The sequence below is a fragment of the Myxocyprinus asiaticus genome, chromosome 2 (assembly GCF_019703515.2).
Source record: "Myxocyprinus asiaticus isolate MX2 ecotype Aquarium Trade chromosome 2, UBuf_Myxa_2, whole genome shotgun sequence".
In the NCBI taxonomy this organism is placed as follows: Eukaryota; Metazoa; Chordata; class Actinopteri; order Cypriniformes; family Catostomidae; genus Myxocyprinus; species Myxocyprinus asiaticus.
In genome coordinates this window covers 28,114,891-28,142,814 of record NC_059345.1, presented here as the reverse complement: position 1 = coordinate 28,142,814, position 27,924 = coordinate 28,114,891, and the positions used below count along the sequence as shown (strand labels likewise).

The following is a 27,924-nucleotide window of genomic DNA, read 5'->3' as shown; positions in this document are numbered from 1 at the left end:
AAATTCATAAAAAAGGGCTGTCGTGTCATAACACGATTCATAAAACAGAATAAAAAAATCTTTCATGGTAGAGGATGTTCAGTGTTTATTGAAACAGATTAACAGGGTCAATCCCTTTTAGAGCAGTTAAGAAGAATCTTGTAGGTAGAAAACGTCAAAATAATCCCTTTTAGACATATTTTATGGGATTGAAGAGCTTAGATCTTGGCCACAGAGTATTGTGTGTGTGTACTGCACTCTTTATAGACAAAAACAAGCGACAGAGAAAAGACAAGAGATAGGAATAACCATAGCGACTCTGTTGAATCTCGCCCTTTGCCACAACGGCCTCAGTCTGTGAACTTTACGAGAGAGTCTTCTTCTGGGAGAGATTGATCTTGTCACCCAGACTCAAAGCCATGCCCTGTTGAAAACAAAGGAATTATACATTACTATACATTATGCAGTAATCATGGAGACTTTCTTTAACCCTCATGTGCGGTTTGGCCAAAGCCATTTTACAATTATTATTATTTCTACTTGACAACATGCTTCAAATGTCCACCAAGACATAACTTACGTTTGGGGTTTCTGAGACATCAGATCCAAAACATGAATAAATGCAAGGTGTACACAGTACACACTCCTGCCAGCTTTCTTTTATGGTATTTTACTACATTGCGTTTTTGCTGGGGTTAAATTGACCCCGAACAGAAATACATTTTTTTATAAATCGATACCCATCACATGTCTGAAAAGTACATCCCTACTTTGTGGTAAGACAGAGGGATAAAGCTTTAATAATATTTATCTACTGGGTTTTGATTAGGTCAGAGGAAATAACAGGTTCATTTTGAACTTATTATCATTAATTTTATATCTACATCATTTAGGGATGTGCCATTGTGGCCAGCTAATAAACTAGCTGTCCAACAACTGACTAGTTGATTAGTGGGGTCGAATTTTTTTCAAATTAAAAGACACAGCTTCTTGGAAAGTGTTTTTGCATGATGATAGCTTGCTGTGCTTTACAGTGAATAACACTCAGCACAGTAAAACACTCTGAAAGAAGTTAAGTCTCTTTAATGCTTTAGGTTTAGTTTTTTTATGCTCTGTTGTTACAGCAAGGCACTATCAACAATATATTTCAAGACGATCACTGTCAGACGTTAAATCTTCTATGAGTAATGTTCCCGTTTTTGTCAGGTGTTGGGGAGAGATTAAAGTCTATTGCTGATTCTTTCCAACACTGCTTAAATAAATAGTTGCAGTAAAAAAAGGTTTAAATTGCTTGATGTCGTGAACTAGATGTGTACCCGCAATATTATCTTGCAGTTCTGCGCTTCTGAATGCGCAGCGATGATCGCCCTGAAGCATGACTGTCAGGATGCACATAAGTGGTTTCGTGCCGCTCTGTTTTAGAGCCTTTCTTATTTCTTACTTTGACAGTTTTGTGCAATATGATGCTATAATTATTAAGCCTGTTTATTTGTTGAATATCTGTTCATTACCATGTTGAATTGCTTCTCCTAGCATCTGTGTATCCCTTTAAAGCAAGTCTGGTCAGGGTCAAACATAGTGTTCAAACAGCTAACCGACTAGTCGGTTATGAAAAGTGAGAGTTTTGCACATCCCTAACATCAATATGTTCTTGCATCATTAAAATACAAGAACATTAAGTTAATTACATCAAACGGGCAGTTTCGTAGATCTACTAATCAAATCAAGCTGGATTTTCAGCCACTTTTATAGCAGACAATTTATAAGATTGATTAATAGAAAAAAAGTTTTATTGTCACCACACAAATTTGTGATGTGCTTCTTGGGCAGAGAGGACTTGCCACATTTTACAACTACAAAACAAATGATTGAAACAAATGCAATTAAAATCTAACACATTATCCAGATGCAAGCCCATCCTGAATTCAGTGTTTACTGAAAATATTCTAATTCCTTGTAATTTCAAAGAGTGAAAGAATCCACTGATTTGAAGATGCATTACCTGACTCTTGGCTCGGATGCGGATATGGCCATTGACTGGGGCATCAGGACCCAGGTGGATGGGTTTCTCAATACTGACATTTGCAAGAGCATCCTCCCCAAATATAGAACGGGCATATAAGTTTGCAGCCATGAAGCCACAGATGCCAGAGAGGGCCTGATTTTCAAAAGAAAAACATGATGAGAGGTGATGCTGTCAATTGATTAAAACGTTTAATTAAAATGAATTGCATGATATGCTTTTTCATCTAATAAAATGTAATTAAATAACAGGTATCAATATTTACAGTGAAAAGCCCCCAAATGAAGATAACTTAAGACATTACATTATTGTGACAGATGAGTTAAGCACCGAAAATACATTTCAAGAAGTTTCTTCATAAAGTCAGTATATTGTTTGTTTTATTTCCATATCACTGAACAAGCCTATCACTGGCCTATGACTAGCAATCCATTTGGCAATTAAGTTGTCAATCTGTCCGAAGTAGACTCGGGGGGCTGTTCACACAGGACGCGTTTATGCATTTGGTTTGCACAAATTTTAAATTATTGGCTGTTTTAATATGACATGAATGTAACGACAAGGCATCTTCTGCTCTGAATAGTGTACCTTTTCTGGGGTCAAGCACTTCATGTTGGTGGAGTTAAGAATGTGTTGGAGGTAATCAGTCAGATCTGTGATGTTGGTGTTGACGGTAACCTGTGTGAAAACAGAACAAATTTCAAACATTCCAACTAACAAAATGGAGACTAATGTAGCCATTATTCTCAAAGAATTCACCAGTCCCCAGACTTGCCTTGTTCTCCCACTCAAATTCAGCCCACATCTGTCTGAACTCAGCATCTGTGCAAGAGGCTGGCTGAATGTAGTCCATAATGTCAATGTGAATATCACTGAGGACTACGCAATTCCTGTCACTGGCTGCGCCCGATACGTCATACACTGCAAAAAACACGTTTGTTTGGATTCTTTAATAGGGGGTTTTGAGTCTGATCTCAACAGCTGTATGACCTCTGCAAGCAAATGTGTAGGTGTAGAGGGAGTTAGATGATTCCACAAACCTATGTTTCCAAAAATGATGCCGTTCTCTGTGGAAGCCACTTTCACATTGGCTTTGATGTTGGCAAAGTCATGAGGAGCCAATGTGAGAGGAGATGGTTTCTCAACCAATTTAAGATCACCTGCAGGTTAAAGATTAAATTTAGTAAACATGCACCAAAACAAGTTATTTTTTATGGATGAAAGGAACCAAGTGTACCAAGTGTTGCCAACTCCAGTGTGCAGTTCTGCAGAGTGTCGCCAGTCTGATTAACGACCAGGACATCTAGGACGATGTCATATTGATTGACATGGACATAAGCTTCTGCGTACACTGGATCTGAGAAACCAGTCAACTGTGTGACCTGGAAGAAAACAAAAAACATGAGCTGCATCAGTCATAGCAGTGCTCAAATCATGCTGCTTGGTAATCTAACTGATAATGCAAAAGGTGAAATAAACTCTTATGGGTTTTCAATGCTTCAAAGGTTTTATTTTTGTAATAGAAATGATAGACTGCAATTCAAATGCTTCACTGGAGAGTAAAAATACCTCAACTGAGGAATGGAAATATTATATTGTGAGATGCTGAGAAAGGGCAGAACAATAGACTCCTGCCTGATGTGTCTAAGCTGTTGAAATGTTTGCTAATTTAACTAATATGCCATCTGGTGGTGAAAGATGGTGCACAAAAAATTACTTTTGCAAAGTTTCAAATGTTTAAATGCAGTTTCACTCTCATTAAAACATGTGGCTTGTTAACAAACTTCTATTTACAAAAGACCTTATTAAGTTTGGAGGCCAGAGGGTCCGCTGCCTCTTTCCTTTGCGTGTTGCCCATAGCGGCCAGCAGACTGAGCTGGAACTGGTCCTCTTTGGAGGTCATCTCATTTTTAGCAGTCAGCTGCATGAAGGAGATGGGATCGTCCGCCTGAACTGTCACATTACGCTTCTCAGACTCTTTCTGTTAAAACAACAGGAAACCAGTTAAATATTATGGTGAAGATCAGCCACAAAACCTATCAGTCTGATCATTTAATTTGAAGGACATGGTCTGAAACTATGTCGACCTATACTTTCAGACAGATAGTACAATGATATGACCATTTTCAGTGTTGGGGAATAAATCATTAAATGTAGTGACGCTACTAACTTAACTGCATTTTTCAGTAGCATGAAAGTAGCTTCAGCTGTAACAAGTAATTTTAGCCAATTCCTGTTCCGATTATTGGAAAACCATGATGGATAGAGGATAATGAGCAAATTTGGCCACTGGGCAAATTCAAACATTGGAATGTCTGAATCATTAAGTAAATTGGTTCGTCCTAAATGGTTCTCTCTTACATATGAAGCATTGGAACATTTATTCAATCGAGTGAATCAGTTCTTTTGTATGGGTCATGTAAATATGTTTTTGTTTGTCTTTAACATCATGCCAGCTTCTATGGCTTTTTTCATAACAATCAAAGTTAAAAAGTCAAAACAGATAAAACAACTAAAAACCTATAGAAGTTTAAGTTTAAAAACCATTTCAAGAGTGTCGGTCATGTAAATAAATTAATATTGAAAACCAATAACGATTTACCATTTTGATTCCCTGACAGCCTTTCAGGTTTTTTTGTTTTAAAGCAGAATATTTAGTTGAATGCTGCTTTTATTTACTATGTTGTTTTCTAGTATTTTTTTTTTCATTCATATTTATGTTTAATATGAACAGATATTAAACATCACTCAAACTGAGTTTGTTCATTCATTCAATAACAACATTTTTGTGCCAGAAAAACATGGCTCTGATTGAATTATAAACAATGTCATTGGATAGTTATGCATTTAAATATAACTTAGCTTCAGTGTAGTTAGCTACTCTTTGTTAGTAGCTTGTATGTAGCCAACTACTTTTTCAAAAGAGTAGCTTAACTGTAGTTTAACTTAAAATACAAGTAGCTGGTACAGTTTCCAAGTAGCTTCCCCAACATATTATGTTTGTTCATCTCTGAGTTCAGCAATTCAATGCTAAGCACTGGCCGACCTGAACCAAAAGCATTTACCTTCTGAGAGAGTTTCTCTTCCTCAAGCCTGACAGCGAGCATATGGGACAGGGATCTGCGGCACTCCTTGTTGAAAATGTCGTTCATGAGGGGTGAGCATTCAGAGAGAACCTTGAGGCACAGCGAGATGCGGTCCACGTCATCATCTGTGATGGGCTTCTTGGGCAGAGAGGACCTGCCCAGATGGAGCACAGTGGCCATAATCAGCATGGCCTCTGCCACAAATGACTAAAAGAAATAAAATAGCCATTCTGTTTATAAAATTAGCAATATATACATCGTACATTACATGGTATGAGCAATATTAAATCCTTTTAACTTACATTTTGCCTTTTTTTGTCCTCAGCAAGGGCAACATAGCGCAGGGCCACTTTGGTGAGGGTGGTCGCCAGTGAGGCAGCAACGTAGAAGTCTCCGTCCATTAGGAAACCCCTCAAAGGAGGCCTACAGAATATAGGGATGATGTATTAGAGATGAAATATGAAGGACAATATCCAGAAGGTAAAAGTAAAGGGATTTAATCACCTGTCCTCTTCTTTCTTGGATGGTCTGGAGGTGCTGAGGGCACTCTGAGTAACATAGGTGCCCATCTCTGTCACCAGCTTAGGAGCTGGAGCTGCTGTCACTTCCTCCTCTGGCTTCACTTCTCCTGCCTCCTTCTTCAACTCATTCTCCACAATTGGGATCTGAACAACAACAAAAACAAAAAAAAAAAAAAAAACAGTGTAATTCATTATGGAATTGAATGTTTAAAAGTCCTATAAGGTTTATTGACATCAATAACAAGATGGTTATAACGATCATGTGAGGGGTCATCACTATAACCGTCAAAATGTGCTGTACATCGTTTAAGTTCTTTTGTTAATTCCCACCAGACTAAGCCACTGAATTATCTAAAACTACACACCCTTTGTCCAAAACCACACCCTCCATCATAATTACTATTGTAATTAAGTTATTTTGGATGTGATGGGCAATTTCGTAGTTCTTTCTCTCCCATTTCCAACTTACTAACAAACACAGGAAGCTTTTTTTAGTACTTACAAACACACAAAAATAAAGAGCAAAGGATGTGCATTAGCTGTGTAATTGATTCTTTAACAATGCATTATATTATTCTTGTTCTGTCACAAAGAATGAAGAGCAATGTATTTTTGCCTGTCGCCTGCTAAACCAGCTGAATGGGGAGTATTTTCTGGCTAACTTCATTGCTATTCTTCAACAACTGTGCCTAACAGATGCGTACAACTAAACTGTGCTGTCAACATTCACAATTACATCTTACTTATGACCAATAACAACTAGTGGTCGACCAATATGTTTTTTTAATGGCCGATGCCGATATCCAGAGAGCAGGGTGGCCGATAGGCCGATACAATGCCGATATATAACACAATTCAATATAGTAAATAACAAACATAAAATTGCAAAACAATTATAATAAACTCTTCTTTAGCACTATATTTACTCAATTTCACACAAAACTTTGTAAAAAATCTAAACAAATATTGCATTTTAAATTGGCAGTTTCTTCTGATTTCTGTTTAGTCATCAAATCTGTAGTAATTTATTTGCACATGAAGAAATTGTTAATGTATCAGGAAGAAGGACATGACAGTACACACAGTAGTCCAGCAACCATAGATGGCATGTCCACGTTAGCAATCAAATTTTCTCAAAAAAATACAGAATCAAACCAATTGTACATACAGTACATAGTGAATAAGAAATTTACTCATAGCACACGTGAAACGCTTTTACCTTGAAGTTGCACCAGCGACTATTTAGCAGAGATGAGCCACTTCTATTAAAATGAATGGGAAAAATTAGAATGCCCAACTGCAGACAATGGTCAACAGATGTAGATAGGAAGTCCCGCCTTATAGGTAAAAGAGCCAATCACCTTTTAGATACAGACATCGCCTGTCAATCAACTTGAGAACGTGCATTAGCTATAAAAGCTGGGAAAATTGCTCGCACCCATTTTCTCCTCTGTGTTACATGGATTATTGCATCGATCTCAAAGCACTGCATCTCAAGAACAACCATAACAACAAACAATTGTGTGAGGGATTCAAATCGATCTCAAACCCTCGCCGCTCGGGAACAACCAACAACAACAAACAATTGCGGTAAGTCATGGCATCCGCTCATATTATTGCTTCCTGCATTACATGCCACATGTTTACTATAGCTTCTTCCGTCAGCAGTGAGGGATTCACATGTGATAAATGTAAGGAATTAGTCAGGCTGATGGAGAAGGTTAATGAGTTAGAGACCCGCATCCGAACGCTAGTGGAGGTCAGTGAGAAAGAGAAGCCGGTAGATACTATTTCGGATGCAGGTAGAACAGCGAGCAACACACGCTTTGGTTCCAGCTCTAGAGCTCCCGCAGAAGGGCGTTTGGGTGACATTTTGGCAGCATACTCGCTCAGCAAAGCGACACCACTCTCCCCTTCCTGTTAGGGTTTCCAATCGATTATCCCCACTCAATGATGCACCCACTGAGAATCATGTTGAAAGAGCCTTGGTCTATTGTAAGGAACGTGGAAATAGAGACTCCAGCCACTATTGTTAAATGCATTTCGGGTTCCAGAGCATCTGACATCAGATCAAATTTACAAGTGCAGTCTAATGCTAAATGTAGATTTTCTAAAATTGTTATTCATGTCGGCACTAACGATGTCCAGCTTCGCCAGTCGGAGATCACTAGAGATAATGTTAAAGAGGTGTGTGAACTTGCAAAAATGATGTCAGACACTGTAATATGCTCTTGCCCCCTCCCTGCTCGTCGTGGTGACGAGGTTTATAGTAGATTAGTGTTACTGAATGGCTGGATGTCTGAGTGGTGTCTGGAGAATAGCATAGGATTTATAGACAATTGGAAGAGTTTTTGGGGTAGACCTGACCTGCTAAAGTGAGGCGGACTCCATCCCTCCAGGGAAGGTGCCGCTCTCTAGTAATTTGGCACATAGTCTTAATAGTGATAGTATTTGACTAACTGGGCCCCAGGTCAGGAAGTAGACAAACTGGTTAATCCGAACGTCTGCTAGCTGTCTTGAGACATCACACAGGTCACAGAAACTACAACATATAGAGACTGTATCACCTAGCTATCATACAGAGACTGTGTCTGTTCCCCGTACTACCAAACTCAAACCCCTCACTAAATCATTTAGAAAAAACTGATTAAGGTCAAACTTGAAAAAAAAAAAAAAAAAAATTGAAGATAAAAATCATATTAAGATAGGGCTACTAAACATTAGATTCTTTCAACCAAAGCACTAATTGTAAATGAAATTATTACAGATCATAGTTTGGATGTGCTCTGTTTGACAAACCTGGCTTAAACCGGATGAATATATTAGTTTAAATGAATCTACTCCCCCAGGTTATTGTTATAAAAATGAGCCTCATCTGAAAGGTCGAGGAGGAGGTGTTACTCAGAGGACAGGATATAAGTTTAAGTCCTTTGAACGAATAATGTTTAATGTAACACCATCAGATATAAATAAAAAAAACTCATCTTTTGCCCTTGCTACAGTATATAGATCACCCGGGCCTTTTTGTGATTTCCTCTTTACTTTAATTGTTGGTGACTTCAACATTCACATAGATAATGAAAATGACACATTGGGATTAGCATTTATCGATATTCTCAACTCGCTTGGAGTCAGGCAAAATGTGAAAGGACCAACTCGTCACCATAATCATACGCTAGATTTAATTCTGTCATATGGAGTTGATGATGATACTATAGAAATTCTACCGCAGAGCGATGACATCTCAATCATTACCTCGTCTCTTGTATGCTGCGATCAGCTAATGTTACTCAATCTACACCATGCTATCGTTCAAGTAGAACAATTCTTTCAACCACTAAAGATAGCTTCACTAAAAAAACTTCAAAATCTCATACACTCAGTAAGCCAAAGTCTAGAAGAACTTGATGAAATAACAGAAAATATAAATATAGTCTTCTGCAGCACTCTTGATAGTGTCGCCCCCTTCAATTAAAGACAATTAAAGAAAAAAGCCCCGCACCATGGCACAACGATCACACTCATGCTCTCAAGAGAGCAGCTTGGAAAATGGAGCGCAAGTGGAAGAATACAAAATTAGAGGTATTTCGCGGTGCATGGAAAGATAGTGTCTGTAGCTACAGACAGGCACTAAAAGCTGCCAAGTCAGCATATTTTAGCAAACTCATAGAAAATAAACAACAATCCTAGGTGTTTGTTCAGTACTGTGGCAAAATTGGTTAGGAATAAAGCCTAAACTGAACCAGATATTCCGTCGTAGCACAATCATAATGACTTTACGAATTTATTTACTGATAAAATTGAAATAATCAGAAATAAAATTGGAATTATGCAATCATCTGTCACAGTACTTCTGAAAAAAGTGTCTTATAATTTTCCTCACGTGCAATTTCAATTCTTCGCTGTAAAAGGTCACGAAGAGCTAACAAATTTTATTGAAATATCAAAAGCCACAACATGTATGTTAGATCCAGTACCAACTAAGCTCTTAAAAGAGGTTCCCTGTAATCTCAGAACCTCTTCTTAATATTATTAACTAGTCGCTATCCTTAGGACTTGTTTTTATCAAACCACTCATTAAGAAGCCACAGCTTGATCCTGGAGAATTGGCAAATTATAGACCCATTTCAAACCTCCCGTTTATGTTGAAAATACTAGAAAAGGTTGTGTCCTCCCAATTGTGTTAAATTGTTACAGAGAAATAGTATATATGAACAATTTCAGTCAGGATTTAGGCCACACCACAGTACAGAGGCTTCACTTATCAGAGTTACTAATGACTAGCTCTTATAATCTGATCGCAGCTGCATTTCTCTTCTAGTGCTTTTAGATCTTAGTGCTGCCTTCGACACGATCGATCACGATATTCTCTTGAATAGGCTAGAGAATTATGTTGGCATAAGTGGACTTGCATTAGCATGGTTTAGGTCCTATTTATCAGAATGCTACCACTTTGTCTGTGTAAACGAGGAATTGTCAAATCAAACAAAAGTTAAGTATGGAGTGCCACAGGTATCAGTTTTTTTGGACCTCTGCTTTTCTCCTTGTATATGCTTCCCCTGGGAGATATTATCAGGAATCATGAAATAAGTTTCCACTGTTATGCCGACGATACCCAACTTTATATTTCTTTGAAATCTGACGAAATTTCACAATTCTCCAAATTAGCAGTGTATCAATGAAATCAAAGATTGGATGGCCAGAAATTTCCTTTTACTCAATTCTGACAAAACAGAGGTACTAGTTATTGGACCAAAAAAACCTCTAAAAATAAGCCGCTAAAATATCATTTGACTCTCGATGGATGTACTGTTACATCGTCTTCAACAGCGAAGAACTTGGGTGTTATATTTGATACCAACATGTTATTTGAAAATCAAATTTCCAATGTTTGTAGAACAGCATTCTTCCACCTAAGAAATATTGCTAAGTTTCGACACATGCTCTCTGTTGCTGATGCCGAAAAACTAATTCATGCGTTCATTACCTCAAGACTAGATTATTGTAATGCATTACTAGGAGGATGTCCAGCAAGTTCAATAAATAAACTTCAATTTGTTCAAAATGCAGCAGCCAGAGTGCTGACTAGAACCAAGAATGATCATATTAGCCCCATTTTATCATAGTTACATTGGCTACCTGTTAAATTTCGTATTCATTTAAAAATTCTGTTAACTACATACAAAGCTTGGACTGGTCTAGCTCCACAGTACATAAGTGACCTTCTACCACGCTATGTTCCATCACGTTCATTACAATCGCAAAACTCTGGCCTGTTAATAATTCCTAGAATATCAAAATCCACAAAAGGAGGTAGATCCTTTTCCTATTTGGCTCTTAAACTATGGAATAGTCTCCCTAACACTGTTCAGGACGCAGACACACTCACTGAGTTTAAGTCTAGACTAAAGACTCATCTATTTAGCCAGGCATACACCTAATTTATTCTTCACCACACAATTAGACTGCTTTAGTTAGGTCTGCCAGAACCTGAAACACTGATCATGATCTATAACTCTGCAAAAAATTTTATGGCATCGACGCTAATGTTACTATTTGTTTCCATGTCTCAACCTCAGGACTCCTATACTGAGGTCACCAGAACCGGCCGGATCCAGCTCCTTTCCTGCTTGGTATCGGACTCCACTGCTACATGTCTCTGAGTGATGACGACAAAATGCAGCCAGTGCCAGCCAGACATCACTTCAGTCTATTACAATGGACCTCGGAGGATGAACTGATGCCAACTCCAACCATAAGACATGGGATACTTCATATGCCACTGCCTGAACCTTGGATTTAGGTTAGACCTCACCGAAATTACCGGCCGGTTGAACTGCAAATCACCTCACTGATCTCGGCCTGCATCACCTTGGTCTAATGATGGACTACACTCTTAAAATGGAATACACAGACCATCAATAAATTGCCAACAAAAGCCTTCATCAGCCAACTAACAAAGGACAATGCATCTATGTGAACTTCTGCAGTTAATCCAGGCAGAACTTCAAAGATATTAGACATTAATCTTATAGTTCATACAAAATCTTTGTTTAAACACTAGCCCTTAATACTTACTTAATCATTTTAAACCATGACTTGCACTGCACATAAATAATTACTACTGGCATTATATTCATGCTGTTAGCCAGAGGGGAACTGGCCCCCACAGTGAGCCTGGTTTCTCCCAAGGTTATTTTTTTCCATTAACCAACATCTTATGGAGTTTTATGTTCCTTGCCAGAGTCGCCTTCGGCTTGCTCACTGGGGTTCTAAATACAATTATAATTTAATTACTTATTTTTATAAACACTTCATAATTGTATTTAATCAAACTACACAATGATGACTCTAAGGCTTTATAGATATTACGGTATCATTTTCTGTTAATGCATGATTTTCTGTAAATCTGATTTGAAAAGATGTGTGTTGTGAAAGGCGCTAAACAAATAAAAATGACTTGTTTTTTAGCGTAATCTGCGGTAAAGAAGCACCATTTATGATACCTGTGTTGTCAGATTTTACTGCTGATTTAAAATATGTTCTTTGATCGTAATCTTGACCAACCATTTTGGAGATTTTGGTCTTTTTCCATTCAAGAAGATATGAGCTACACTTTCATGACTGGAAATAGTCTCCCGAGAGCATTCCAAACATGGCCAACAGTGGACTGACTTGCTAGAAAGACTGGTAGCACTCACACGCTCGTGCGTATTCAGCACGAGCCTCAATCTTCTGACAGTTTAAACGGCCTGGATCAATGTTTGGATTGTCATCATGATTTGTGAATCAGAAGAACTTTTGATTCTGATCCTGAAGTTTTGATTCTGGCTGATAGAGTATGCACTTCAGAGGAAGATATTAGAGGAGCGGTCGGCGGGAAGAAAACGCTGGATTTTCGTGAGGTTCGTGAATTACATCTGTTTAAACAAGATATCTGCATATTTGCAGACGGTATATAATAAATGTTTTATTTATATTTGCCTTTTATCATTAGAAAAGTGACAGAAAACTGTTGAGGAGAGACAATATGTTAAAATACGTGCTTTAGAGGAAGATATACAAGCGCTCCATAGGACACTGGATCTGCTAAAGTTGTGTGAGGTTGGTTTATTACATCTGTTTAAATGAGACATGCACATATTTGCAGACAGTATATGATATTAGTTTGATATTTGCCTTTTTATCATTAGACAAGACAGTTAAAAGTTACAGGGAACTGTTGAGGAAAGGGAGAATGAAACAGGCGAGCACTTTCATATTATGAGCTCAGACGCGGCTCTGATATGCGGACCGTTTAAATGAGACTGTGTTGCACGCCTATTATTGTACAACCCCAATTCCGAAAAAGTTGGGACAGTATGATAAATGCTAATAAAAACAAAAAGGAGTGATCTGTAAAATATATTAACCCTTTGCTATATTTAAAGCACTACAGCTACACATTATATGATGTCTTTCCTTGTTAATTTCATTGTTTTTTGAAAATGTACAGTAATTTCAAATCAGATGATTGGAACACTCTCCAAAAAAGTTGGGACAGTCGAGTGTTTACCACTGTGAAACATCACCATTTCTTCTAATAACACTTAAGCATTTGGGCACTGAAGACACAAGTTTGTTAAGTTTAAAAAGTGGAATTTTCCCCCAATCATCCATTATGTAGGTCTTTAGCTGCACAATTGTACGAGGTTTTCGTTGCCATATGGTGTGCTTCATAATGCACCACACATTCTCAATTGGAGACAGGTCAGGACTGCAGGCACTCTCTGCTAAACACAGCCATGCACTTGAAATCAGGGCAGTATGTGGTTTGAAGTTGTGCTGCTGGAAAATGCAGGGACGCCCCTGGAAAAGATGGTGCTGGATGGCAGTATATGTTGCTCCAAAATCTGTCTGCATTCATGGTGTTCTCACTAGGGATGCACCGATACCACTTTTTCTCTTCCGATCCAATTCCGATACTGGAAATCTCAGTATCGACCGATCCCGATCCGATAACAGTGTTGTTGTTGTTTTTTTTGTTTTGTTTTTTTTGCATTATTAGTTTAGAATATCTTTACATTATTGTGTGGAACTAACTAGGTGTGCTCTTTAATATGTATAGAAACACAAACCTCTAACTACACATTACTTCAATATAAATGAATAGCTTAAGAAAATTTTTTTGTTAACTAGTATACTGGATAATGTAGCAGCAAAATTAACAGTAATTCCAATATAAGTCATCAGTAGAAAAGAAGGTGTTTTTTCTTTTTGCAAAATGTTTTCAACTTGTATCTGGACTTTAAAAGATTCAGATCGCTTTTTTGTTCAATTTAGTTTGAAGACATCAGTCCAATTTTCATTCACACAGTTATTTTTTGGAACCCATTCAACTTAAATATTATTATCATTTGTAAACAAATGATAATAATATATTATAATAGTAATATATCTCAATCATGCACCTTTTGTCACGGATCCACCGGTCTCTCTCTCTCTTTCTTCCTCACTGCAGACACAGCACTCACTCTCCCCTGAATTCGGATTACACACACCTGCATTTCATTAGTGAGTCTCATCGATAGTATCTCTGAGACTCCACACCTTTCTACTATGTCAAACATACCTGTGTCTTCATTATTGCCTGCAAATATCATAAGACTGTTGTGAGTTATCTGTTCATCTTGTCTTTACCCTGTCTGGATATTACTCACCTGCTGTTTGCCACTCTGCTCAACTGGATTTACTCACAATATTTACATCACTGTTTCAATCATCTGTTCAATAAACACCGCTACTGAGTTGCCTCCGTGACACCTTTAACTTTAAAATCCTCTGGCTTTTATTTTGACATTCTGAACTCTCCAGGAAGTCCTGTATGTGTCTGTTTGTAGGAAAGTTCACAGTTTAATTCGCTTCTCATTCAAATTCTGGTAAAAATGATCCTCCGGTGCCGTTCTAAATGCATATTATAAGTGAACGAAACTATTGAGCATCTACATCTGAGATGTTCGTGAGTAGCGCTCAAATATTGCGCACCGCGTGAAGGCTAAAAATAGCTGCGAGTGTGTGTGCAAACAGAGCAGGGCCATTCAATAATGCGCTGGTGCTGCACGTGCATATTAAATATTTACTTATAAAACAGCCTTTTGTGATTCACAGAGATATCGCATGTCTTCAAGTGGCTTTGAATAAAATGCATGAGTCATATGAACTGCTTTAATGGTGTTTTTATGGTTCTTTTATGTCATTTTTGGAGCTTGACAGTAATGAACATGACTAACACACAGTATCGGATTAGGATCGTGCTCGTCGGAGCCAATACTGATCCAGGTATCGGATCGGTGCATCCCTAGTTCTCACAGATGTGCGAGTTACCCATGCTATGGGCACTGGCACACCCCTGGCCCATACAGACATTGGCTTTTGGACCGGACGCTAATAATAGCTTGGATGGCCCTTTTCCTCTTCGGCCCGGATAACACAACGGCTTTGTTTTTCAAATATTTTTGGAAATGTGGACTCTTCAGACCAAAAAACACAGTTCCACTGTTCTACTTTCCATCTAAGATGAGACCGAGCCCAGAGAGTCAGCGGTGCTTATGGACAGTGTTGATGTAGGGCTTCTGCTTTGCATAGTAGAGTCTTAACTTGCATCTGTGGATACAGCGGCGAGTGGTGTTGACTAAAAAAAAGTTTACTAAAGTTATCCCAAGCCCATGTTCATTATATCCATTACAGATAAATGCTGTTTTTTATGACAGTGACGTCTGAGGGATCAGAGATCACACGCATTCAGAAATGGTTTTCGTCTTGCCCTTTACGTACCGAGATTTGACCAGATTCCTTTAATCTTTTAACTATATTGTGCACTGTAAAGGGTGAAATGCCCAAAATCCTTCCAATTTGTCTTTGGGGAACATTGTTCTCAAAGTGCTGGATTATTTGCTGAAGCAACTGTTGGCAAATTGACAAGTCTCGAATGATCCTTGCTCTTGAAAGACTAGGCTGTTTTTGGAGGCTCCTTATATACTATAACACGATTGCCTCACCTGTTTACCATCTCTTGTTTCACGTCGCCTTATTAAATTGCCCGTCTCAACTTTTTTGGAGCATGATGCAATCATCTGATTTGAAATTACTGTACATTTTCAAAAAACAAGGAAATTCACAAGGAAAAACATCATATAATGTGTAGTTGTAGTGCTTTCAATAAAGCAAAGGGTGAATATAATTTACAAATCACTCCTTTTTGTTTTTATCAGCATTTTTCATACTGTCCCAACTTTTTTGGAATTGGGGTTGTAGTAACAACAAAACAAACTGTGACTGCTCGTTTACATGTCTCAGTCGCTTCACATTCAAGCAGCTGATTCTCGGCTTCCTCAAGAAACAAATCAGCCAAAGTGTAAAATTTATCGGCCGATGCCAACAATTTTAAAAAAGTCAAAATATCAGCTGATTTATTGGCCTCAGCGATATATCGGTCGACCACTAATAACAACTCGCTTCTGCCATGATGCTTTTTCCCCACTGTTAGTTATGACATTGGCAGCCCCTGGTCCCCCTCCATTTTTAATGTATGCAAAGTAGCTCAGACATTCTGCTTCTCCTTTGATATTCCATGCATGAAAGAAAGTAATATGGGTTTGGAACAACAAGAGGGTGAGAAAATGATGGCAGAATTTACATTATTGCATGAACTATCCCTTTAAAGACAGTCATTCGAATCTTTAAACACTACATACATCTCCCAAAGATCTGCGGACTTCTGTCATCACACTCTGGATGTCCTCTTTAGTGCTGCAATATTCCCCCAAAATCCATAGAGCTCCTCTGTAAATCCTGCAACACAAAATCTTTGTTTAAAATCTCCCCAATGCATTAAGGTCCCGTCTTTAACTCTAAACAAGACAATGCACTATTAAGAGCTCTAGCACAATACATGGTCCCACTTTATATTAGGTGTCTTTTTTCTGATTAACAGTTTTATTGATTCATACAATTAACAAAGAAAAGCAAAACATATATTCACAGATTCAACATTTAACCCCCACTATTACCCCTCCCCCCTCCCAATCCCCAACCCCACCCTGACCCTCAACAAATATCCCTGTGGTCGCACATAAGTATATTCACAAAATAAATAAATAAATCACACACATTTAAAACTATACTTCTCTCTCCACTGCCCCTCCCCGAGAGCCCTCCAAGAAGGCCTATATTAAGTGTCTTTAACTACTATGTACTAGCCTACAATACAATGTATTTATTGTGTAACTAAACATTTTTCGGCTAAATTTTCACAAAACGTTTGAGGTTGAGCTACGGGTAGGTTTAGGAGTAGGGGTAGAGGTTAGGGTTTATATTAGGGTTAGAGTTTATGGTAAGGGTTGGGGTAGGTTTAGGGGTAAGGTAGTGAAACAGATGTAATTAAATCCAGGTACTTTAAATGTACAGTTGAAGTCAGACGTTTACATACTCCTTAGCCAAATACAACTTTAAACTCAGTTTTTCACAATTCCTGACATTTAATCGTAGAAAACATTCCCTGTCTAAGTCAGTTAGGATCATTACTTTATTTTAAGAATGTGAATGTCAGAATAATAGTAGAGAATTATTTATTTCAGCTTTTATTTCTTTCATCACATTCCCAGTGGGTAAGAAGTTTACATACACTTTGTTAATATTTGGTAGCATTGCCTTTAAATTGTTTAACTTAGGTCAAATGTTTTGGGTAGCCTTCCATAAGCTTCTCACAATAAGTTGCTGAAATTTTGGCCCATTTCTCCAGACAGAACTGGTGTAACTGGGTCAGGTTTGTAGGCCTCCTTGCTCACACATGCTTTTTCAGTTCTGCCCACAAATTTTCTATTGGATTGAGGTTAGGGCTTTGTGATGGCCACTCCAATACCTTGACTTTGTTGTCCTTAAGCCATTTTCCCACAACTTTGGAGCTATGCTTGGGGTCATTGTCCATTTGGAAGACCCATTTGCAACCAAGCTTTAACTTTCTGGCACCAGTCCCTCCTGCAGCAAAGCACCCCCACAACATGATGCTGCCACCCCCATGCTTCACAGTTGGGATGGTGATCTTCGGCTTGCAAACTCACCTTTTTTCTCCAAACATAACGATGGTCATTATGGGCAAACAGTTCAATTTTTGTTTCGTTAGACCACAGGACGTTTCTCCAAAAAGTAAGATCTCTGTCCCCATGTGCACTTGCAAACTGTAGTCTGTCTTTTTTTATTATGGTGGTTTTGGAGCAGTGGCTTCTTCCTTGCTGAGCAGCCTTTCAGGTTATGTTGATATAGGACTCATTTTACTGTGGATATAGATACTTGTCTACCCGTTTCCTCCAGCATCTTCACAAGGTCCTTTTCTGTGTTCTGGGATTGATTTGCACTTTTTCAAACTAAATTCATCTCTAGGAGACAGAATGAGTCTCCTTCCTGAGCGGTATGATGGCTACGTGATCCCCTGGTGTTTATACTTGTGTACTATTGTTTGTACAGATGAACGGGGTACCTTAGTCAATTAATAGTGAAACAATCTGTCTAAACTATTTTTGGAAAATGTCCTAAACGACTTGCCAAAACTATAGTTTTCTAATATTAAATCTGTGGAATGGTTAAAAATGAGTTTTAATGACTTCAACTTAAGTGTATGTAAACTTCTGACTTCAACTGTAAGTACAATGCAATAAAATGTATGTATATAATACATGTGTGAAATGCTACATTGTGTGAAATGCTTAAGTACATACTAGTAAAAGATCCCTAATATAAAGTGGGTCCCAACACAATTTTGAATTTACAGATAATAATTTTGGTTTTTTGAATGTAAATAAATGTATTTTAAATGAATGTATTTAGATTTATCTAGCTAAAAGAGCAGTTCAACAACATCTCTTACTTGACTGTCTTGATAGCATGGAAGACCTCCAGCATCTTCTCAGTGATGAGAGGTCTGAGATTGTCAAACCTCTGAATTGCCTCACGCACAAATTCCAGCACGTCTGCTGCGGCCGCCTCATTAGTGTCACTCAGGAACTCCATCAGCTGCGGCCACATACAAGTATTTTAACATTAGCTGGGTTTCCATCCACATATTTTTTTATGCGCATTTTGAGATATCGCATAAAAACTGCTGGATGGAAACACAAAGATGGAAATAAAATCTCCAAAATGCGCATACAACACTTATCTGCTCACTTGAGGTGGATACATTTTTTATATTCGATAAGAAAAAATGTGCCTGAATGTGACTGAATAATTCATTCATAAATGGACTAACCAGATTACTAATCATCGCATCTGAAATGTTGCTCTGGTCATCCTGAAATAATGGTGTCTAGAAAATCCAAAGCCTGCATAAAGTTGCAGAGCAAAGTAGAATACAGTCTTGAACAGTGCCAAAGAGCAGGTTTATTACACTTTTGAAAAATATATTACAGCTCTACATGGCAAAGACATAAGCAAACAGGAACGCACACACATAGTGCTCCCAGAAATGAGACAAAGTTCTTCTTCTAGAGTGTTTTGTCTGCGTGCACTAACCCATGAATATTTTATTAATAAAAAACAATTTCTCCGGATGTGATGCTTTTGTTCTTTTGAATATATGGGATGGAATTCGCTTTATTCGCACAATGATTTTGCGATATTACGGTTTTTCTGCATAAATTAATTTTGCAACTTGGATGGAAACATAGCTATTCAAGGTTGCTGCAGTTTTTAAAATCAAACAAGACTTAAGACATATTTAAGACCTGAACAAAAAAATTATACCGTATGTCCATACAGAACAAACCCAAATCATTTCAAAACAAATAATGTATCACAGATTCTTTTACTTTAACAGGCTGAGGCACACATTCAACAAGGTCTTACAACTTGTAATACTGCTTATAACCAAAACAGGGTATCTGGAAGTTTAAAATACTCAAGACATGTTTTCCAAAAATATATATACATATATACATATATATACATATATATATATATATATATATATACACACATCAAATTAAAATTGGTCTATGTACCAATATTTAAAAACATATGAATTAGAGGTCGACCAAGATTGGATTTTGCTGATGCAATAATAATGCGATAAGAAATGCAATATAAGATTTATCTGCTTATTCCTCATTTCAATGCTCAGTTTCTACCATGTGTGATCTGTGCAAATGACAATAAAATGACTTATGACAATAGTTTTTAAAATCGATGTATTGAATGTGCTAAAAAATGTTTTGTCTTTCCTTTCTGTGACAGGGTGGTTCAGTTTCTGTAGTGAATGACAGGTTTTATTCATTTTTCTAAATACAGCGAATTGTTAGCGCTTACTGTTTTGGTCATATATATTCATGTACACTACCGGTCAAAAGTTTTGAAACACTTATTCTTTATTATAATTTTTTTTTCACATTTTAGAATAATAGTAAAGTCATCAAAACTATGGAATAACATAAATGGAACTATGGGAATTATGTTGTGACTAAACAAAATCCAAAATAAATCAAAACTGTGTATATTTTAGCATCTTCAAAGTAGTCACCCTTTGCTTAGAATTTACAATGTACCCTTGACATTTTCTCAACCAACTTCTTGAGGTATCACCCTGGGATGCTTTTTAAACAGTATTGAAGGAGTTCCCATCTATGTTGGGCACTTATTGGCTGCTTTTCTTTATTAAATTTTTATTTTTTTATAAAATTGTAGTTTTATAATGAAAAAAAATTAATATGGTGGCACAATTATATTTTTGTCTACAAAACTAATTTCAAACATTTAAGCATACGCCTTCAGATCAAAAGATTTTTAAGATCATGAGAAACATTTCAGTCAAGTGTTTCAAAACTTTTGACCAGTAGTGTATATCAGCAACTTTTTGATGCATGTTGTTCATTCTTACACCGTAAAAATAGCTTGCATTTTACCAAAATTCCATTAATGTCAGCAAGCTGAATAATATTTTTTTATGGTGTCAAAATAAAAGTTCCTCATGAAATATATATGAATGAAAGTTTTTTCCGACAACCAAGCACTTGAACGCGACGTACTCTGAATGAAGGCAGCATTAGTACCACGGGAGCACCGCCGCGAGAAAACTTTAAATTCTCACACGTGAGACACGTTCGCAAAATCACCGCCAGGAGGCGCAAAGGGACACTTTTGTCACCATCATTTAGTAGTGTGAAGAAAGTGAGAGTTATTATGATTAAATTGTTAATATTATTATTTGTATTGTGTTTTTTTACATTTTGATGTGTAGATGGTGATATAATAATACAAAATGAATGGCAGCATTAAAGTTATAGCTTAGTTAGCTCATGAATTGATATACAGAAAAAAAACAATGCTCGAATGTCAGACTTTTTCAATTAATTAAAACTGTTGCTTCATAGATATTAGCCATTTAATTATCTTCCTAAAAATCAAAATGAAAATACATTGTAAACATTCATAATTTCATTTTTTAGCCCTAATGAAAAAACAACAACAATGCATTTAATAGCATTAACCCGTGTTATAATTGACCCGGCTAGTCGGCAGTGTTAGACTAAAAGTGTTAGACCCGCTCTATATATATATATATATATATAGCGTAAAAATAATGCACTATATATATTTAGTCTGGTTCTAAAGTCCTAAATAATGCACTACACCGATTGGAACATGGATCTGTCCTGATGTCCTCTATAGTTAAAATAACCATAGTATCACCATGGTATTTTGTAGTAAAATAATTATAAACAAAAATTAAACATGGTTATTATATTAACACTATATTACTGTAGTAACACCATTGTTAATATCATCAAATCTATGTTTTCCACCAAAATTCATGGTTACTACAATATTACTATAGTAAAACTGCCTTCATATATATATATTTTTTTATTATTAATAGTAATATTAAGAGTGGAGTCAAGAAACAGAATGGGAAAAATAATATGCCATATGCAGAACCGAACCCTGGTCATACAGACACCGGCACACCCACATTACGCTCCACGCCATTGGAGCAAACCTATTAATGCACTTTGTTGTGTATTTCTATGTTGCCAATAGGCTACTGGGGTTACATCTGAAGGCAAATAGTCACTCCGAAAAATAATCAATATTATCTATCTTTTGGGCAACATTGGTTAAAATACTATGACAGATAATTAATAACAAAGCTCATAACCTACAGGTTTGAACTGCATGGCGTTTCTGGTTATCATGTTTAGCGTAAAACTCAATCGCATGCATTGAGACAAATACTATACAAAAATGTTGTCACAATACTAACTTCCACTCTAATTCATGTAATGGAAAATTGTGATTATTTTTCAAATATTTTATAATATTTCATTTGATAAGTATTCTGCTCCCATAAATAAAATAAATAAACTGTTCACTTTTTCTTTCATTTTTATTTGCCAGGAAAATATAACATAATATGACACAATGGTATACATATAAATTAATTCACATTTGATAATCCTGTTTAAAAATAGAAAATATGGGCTAGCCTATCGACACATTAACAGAAAGCACAAGTTTAGAGTCTTAACAGTTTTTGGAAGTCACAATTGTTTGAATATGCAGTCTAATGATGCTCGCTCATAACGTCTGAGCATAAGTATAAGAATACTCACAAATGATAATTCTCTCTAATGAAATGTGAATGAATAAATACAAACAAATAACTCTTCAATGCGTAGACGTCCTCGTGAACACTGAATGCTACAGTTAAGTCTTTATCATACGTCTCCATTGCAACGTTTAGCCAGAAAATAAATGTTATTGTGTTTTTAAGTTTGTTGTTCTTCTTTCTCCTATTTTTTTCTTTTTTATGGCAGTTGGCAAACAAGCTTAACTTGCCTTTACCGCCTCCAATTGAATTGTCATTATGTTGGGAGAAAGAGCTCTGAAGCCACTAGAAACGCTGAATCTCGAGTTCCCCGCATGCTTTGCACTTTAAAGCCTGCAGTGCATGCAGACGATACATTTACTAAATTAAATCGTAGCCTTTTAAAGTTTAATAATCACATTAGGACCATATCGCGATTCTGGTCTTTACGTCCTCAAATTTAAGACCTCTTTTAATGATAATTAAGACATTTGTTTTACCATTTAAGATATTTAAGACTTTTTATGACCTTCAATTTTAGAAAACTGAATTGAAGACTTTTTAAGGACCCGCGGGAACACTGCTATTGTAACCTTCATTCAAAATTTAACCTTCCATCATTTAATCACCCTCATACTGCTCCAAATCTGATTTTGTGATTGGTGACTGATGCTGTTATTCTGCCTAACATCTCCTTTTGTGCTCCACAAAAAAATAAAGTCCAAGGCGACATGAGGGTGAGTAAATGACAGAATGTTCATGTTTACTTGTAAACTAAGAAATATTAAGTAAACTGTATAAAAAGTATTAATGTGTATACTGTACATACCACAGGGATGACATTGGCTGCCATGTCAGGGAAGCGCACACTACACGAGTGGAGAGTGCGAACAAGCAACTGCCTGTACTTGTCTGTGTCCTCATGTTCTGTCACATTATTGGTTTTGATGACTTCCTTCTTTAGCACAATAACCAGCTATAAAAGAAAAAAAAAAAAAAGCTAAATTCAGGGCCTTTGCTTGAATGCATCCAAACTTGTGAAAACTGTAATTTTACCTTTAAAAGAAACATCAGTAATTAAAAGACTGTGGAACTCACCTCCTCTACATTACGGGAGGACACCAGGTCCAAGGCCAGCTGAAGGGTTTTCTTGCGGACCTCAAGATCAGGAGTGGTCAAAACCCTTAAAATATCCATCACCAGGTCCTAAGAGCAGAGCACACCATTGATATTACTGTTTGTCTTATGGAATTAATAGTCCCTAACAGGGTGAGGACACAAACGTAGATGGACCAACACAGAATGGAATTGTCACCTTTCACTTTCATTGTCTGGAAAACAGATGCAATGAAAGTGAATTGTGACTAAGGCTAACATTTTTCCTAACATCTTTTTTTGTGTTCCACTGAATACAAACAGTCATACATGGAAGTACTTAGAACAACGTGAGGGTTAGTAAATGATGACAGAATGTTTTAATGAACTATCCATTTAGTAGTTCCTAACATGGTGATAAACCCATGTGTACCTGCAGCACACGCTCATGTGTGGGGTGTTCCTTCAGCTCAATCAGGCGGTCTAGAACGATGAGCTTGACGTTGTTGTCACTCTCTTTAATGATCAGATCAATGTAGCATTGAGCAGCAGCCTGAAACACACAGAGGAAATTTAAACAATGCCATGCCACCACATTTACCGCAGGGCAGATAAAGTATACAGGAACAAGCCTGGTGTTGGATGCTCACCTTGATGGCTGTGGGAGCACTGGACAAAGTAACCAGAGTGCCGGCTGCTTCATATTTAACAGCAGGACTGGAGGACTGCAGAAGGTTGTAGATACAGCGGATAAAACGAGCTCTCTCTGAGGGGTTGGCATGGCAGACCTAAACACCAACACAATATTGACCTAAAAGTCCAGCATGGCACAATGACAACATCCTCTGGACCACCTGATACCATTATTCAGTGTGTATAAGGGCAAATAGCTTAGCATATGATTGAAAATGAGGAATAAGTGTGCCGTCGATGACAGCATTTCTGTATTTTTAATATAGTTTTTAAAGCATGACGTTAACGTAAAAATGGATGCCTCACCTTATAGATCAGTTCCACAATGACGAGCTGCAGAATGTCTCCAAAAGTATGCACCTGATCAATACAGGTGCTAAGGTAGTCCAGAGCTCTATCCTGTTAAAATGTATTAAAAAATATATAGCATGGGTTTAGGAAAGTTAATGAGATCCAGACTTGTGCTGCAAGTTTTAATCTATAATCAGAGTGCGTACCTGATCTGCATGAATCAGCATCATAAAAGCATTTCTCTTGCAGCTTGCATCTTTCTCATTTACTAGAAAATCATGAATCAGCTCAGGAGCATCAGGGATCAAATGCTCAAAGTTCCTAAACAAAGAAATAAAACGTTGCTGATCTTATGCACTCTCACTTGTGCCTCAGACATGAGCTATCATAGATCCACCAACACACCTGTAGATAGTATAGATGGCCAGGACTGCATTGCGCCGTACGTAGCTGTGACGATGCTCTAGACAGGCACGGATCGCTGGCATGAGGGGTTCCAGCAGCTCAGACTCCTTCAGCTTGCACAGGAAGCGCAGGGTGGAGCCACGGATGAACTCATTGGGATGCTGGAGATCCTAAAGATACATTATACAGATGCCACATATAGACTACCCATTGAGAAATACATACAGCATGCCTCACATTTAGGGCTGGGTATTGATAAAGATTTCCTGATTTGATTCCGATTCACAAGCTCTCGATTCAATTCGATTATGATTCTATATCGATTCATATGGGTATATGCCCATTTTGCCTACATATGAAAGAAAATCTCTCAGCTAATGCTTTTAACTATTAAGGCACATTCTAACCTTCTAGGTAAAATTCAAAAATATTTTGAATTCAATATTTTTTCAAATGATATTTTAACATTTGTTTTTCATCATACTGGTCACACTGTAGCTTTTGAAAAATGTTCAAATTCAGTTTATTTCATCAATGTCTTGAAACTGCAAATATTATTCTGCATATATATATTTTGTCACGTTTATCGTTTACATGCATAATTTGTACTATTTACAAGTATTTACATTTATATGCTGAACACTTGCTAAATCAGTATTGTCTCTAAGAATCCTGGCATCAGCTAATAAGCACATATTAATGTGAGTGGAGTTCACAGTTTCTTTGCACATTCATGCTGTGTGTAATTATAATTAAATGTTTATTTATTTTTTTATCAACAACTGACTGTAAAGAACAGAAAGGGTATTAAGAGAGACATTATTCCATGAGGTATGGATTACATGGACCTCGTCTAGAGCCCTTATTCACAGCAGCGCCACCTTTGATTTTTAAAAAGGAATGACAACGAGGCTGTGAGGGATAGACTTACAGTCTCTTCAATGGGCTGTACTGAAATTTAAAGTGTTTTTGGATTGTTCCGTGGACAAAACATTGATCAAATATCTGTCCAAGAACATTCAGTATACAAAAAACTCCAGACAACATGAGTTGTGGAAAATCAGATGTGATCTAGGAGCTTTATATAGCTTTATACCGTTCATGCCATTGAAGAGATAGTAAGTCTATCCCTCACAGCCTCGTTGTCATTCCTATTAAAAAATCAAAAATGGCGCTAGCATGAATAAGGTCTATGGAAAGAACGAGTCTAACCAAACAATTACTCTCAACAGGCAGTGAAAGGATCTTGGTGCTAAACTTCTTCATTGCTACACTACTCAATCACTGGTGAGAGAAATAAAAAAAAAATTACCAGCCAGTAGCTACCCACAGACATTATAGTTGCATAGCATGAAATTTGGTCTCATATGCAAGTGATTTATTTGCACTGTAGATGGTTTCCACGGAGTAAAAGACTGACCTTAGGATCGTTCAAACGCAGATTGCGATGTATCAGAAAATTGATATACTGTATTTCCCCATTCCTACTCACAATAAGTGATGCATATCAAATTTTCATATTTCATGCCTACCTTCCTGTAGGCATCACAGACCAAGATCATCTCCTGAAGAAGTTTGCCATCAGGAGTGGTTTTGGGAACAATCTCCCAAAAAACAAGTAGTAGTTTCTTGATTGTGTGGTCCTGAAGCGGCAGCACAAACCGAATGATGGTCATCAACAGGCCAGGCAGTTTCTCTCCATTCAGGATCATAATGATAACCTTCTTCAAAGCCTCTGTCTTGGCTTTGATCTCCCCCTTTTCTGGTGTCACAAAATAAAGTAAATATTTTATTTGGTGTGCATCTTACCACCACATATGTTTATGTCTTGCATTGAAAGCAATTTACTGACAAATTTGCCATATGTTTAAATTACCTAAATCAGTTTTCAAGCTGACTTCTGATGGTGGTTCAGAGTCATTGGGGACATTGATGAGGGTGTAACACACATTCTCAGCGGCTGTCATGATGTCAGCTCTTCTTCCCTTTACGAGACTCCACTCAGAGAGAATGAGGTTTCCTGAAACAAACGTTGCAATACACTAATAAGAGCTCAAATCTGATTAGTCAATCATTACATCCACAGTATAATGATGGTGCCAGATAGTAATACAACAGTACTGTACAAGTAACATAATCATGTACCATAGTATTTCAGGTACTTAAGAGCATACTGGGGTACTATCACAGTACATACCCCCCCCCCCAAAAAAAAAACCAACAACATAGGATTATCATGATACTGTCTTGTCTAAACTAACTTATAAAAGTGTAACTAATTAGTTTAACTATTTTAAATTGTTGGCAATTTTGGGGCCTATCCTGTTAACAATAAAAAAAATGTTTATCAAACTCTTGCAATTAACCGGTATACTACAAATATAGAGCAGTATAAAATTACCTCTCATATCAGAGCTCTGTTGATGTAAGGCCCTACTAGAATTCACTGAATTAGCAGCTAGTGTCAAAAGCTAAGCGAGCTATGACAGAGGACTGACTTTGTACCCCATTGTGCAGATATTAATTACACGATGTGTACAAAATTACTCTTGAATAACAGTTTAAATGATTACGCAGTTTATGCATGTTATGGATTGCGTGATCAGTTGACACCTCTGCTACAGTAGCAACTAGCACGCTAACCGTCTGTGATAAAAATGAAGACGCCCAGCATTCAGTGCTCGAGGCGGCTCAAAATAGCAACATATTTAGATTTTATTAATGAGCTTGCTTGTTGAGTTGCTCATTTATTAGGCCTACCTTTCAGACAGGTCTCAAGTCTCTCTTCCTCTGTATGCGCATCCGTGTCTGGAGAGATCCTTCCGAATGACGTGGAACCTGACTGACTTTGCCACATCAATACTACAGGGAGCCAGAAGGGAAAAAACATGCGGCGCGTTACGCAAACGTAAAATGTTGCATACTGGTTATGTTTGTGTCTAAAGTTGTGATGTATTTTTATGGTTATGTTGTGTTTTTACAATTTCCTTGAGTTATTCAAAATTGATATGGAAAAATGAAAAACACTGACACTTAGAAACACTGAATCACGTTTTCTGACAAATAAAAGCATTATAAATACGCAGATATTTATTTCAGATAGTCTATTAGCCATTTTGAGATTTTAAGGGGATTTCAGTAGTAGTTCTGATGAAGTAATTTGAACTAACAATTTTAGCATTCAAACTAAAAATTTTTAAATAAAAATGACACTTTCCC

The 27,924-nt window shown here is 37.2% G+C and overlaps 1 protein-coding gene across 1 annotated transcript; it reads right to left on the bottom strand.

The window, feature by feature from the left end:
- Positions 1-67: 67 nt before the first annotated feature.
- LOC127451991 (coatomer subunit beta) lies at positions 68-27,567 on the bottom strand. The gene is made up of 22 exons (XM_051717102.1): positions 27,466-27,567; positions 26,582-26,725; positions 26,238-26,467; positions 24,706-24,875; positions 24,507-24,621; positions 24,316-24,408; positions 23,967-24,104; positions 23,750-23,869; positions 23,320-23,427; positions 23,051-23,197; positions 18,511-18,656; positions 16,343-16,439; positions 5,593-5,753; positions 5,391-5,511; positions 5,068-5,295; positions 3,804-3,983; positions 3,240-3,384; positions 3,043-3,162; positions 2,778-2,923; positions 2,591-2,680; positions 1,982-2,137; positions 68-403 (listed from the first exon to the last, which is right to left on the bottom strand). Exons 1-22 carry the CDS (start codon positions 27,560-27,562, stop codon positions 344-346), a joined length of 3,012 nt encoding a protein of 1,003 aa, XP_051573062.1. The 5' UTR covers positions 27,563-27,567; the 3' UTR covers positions 68-343.
- Between the last annotated feature and the right edge of the window lie 357 nt (positions 27,568-27,924).

Bases quoted from the DNA above. Each gene is read 5' to 3' on its own strand.
- LOC127451991 (XM_051717102.1), bottom strand. From the start codon at position 27,562: ATGTGGCAAAGTCAGTCAGGTTCCACGTCATTCGGAAGGATCTCTCCA. The intron at 26,468-26,581 runs GTAATTTAAACA...TTGTGACACCAG, and splicing joins CAGCTTGAAAACTGATTTAG to AAAAGGGGGAGATCAAAGCC. The intron at 5,296-5,390 runs GTAAGTTAAAAG...TATTTCTTTTAG, and splicing joins AGGACAAAAAAAGGCAAAAT to TCATTTGTGGCAGAGGCCAT.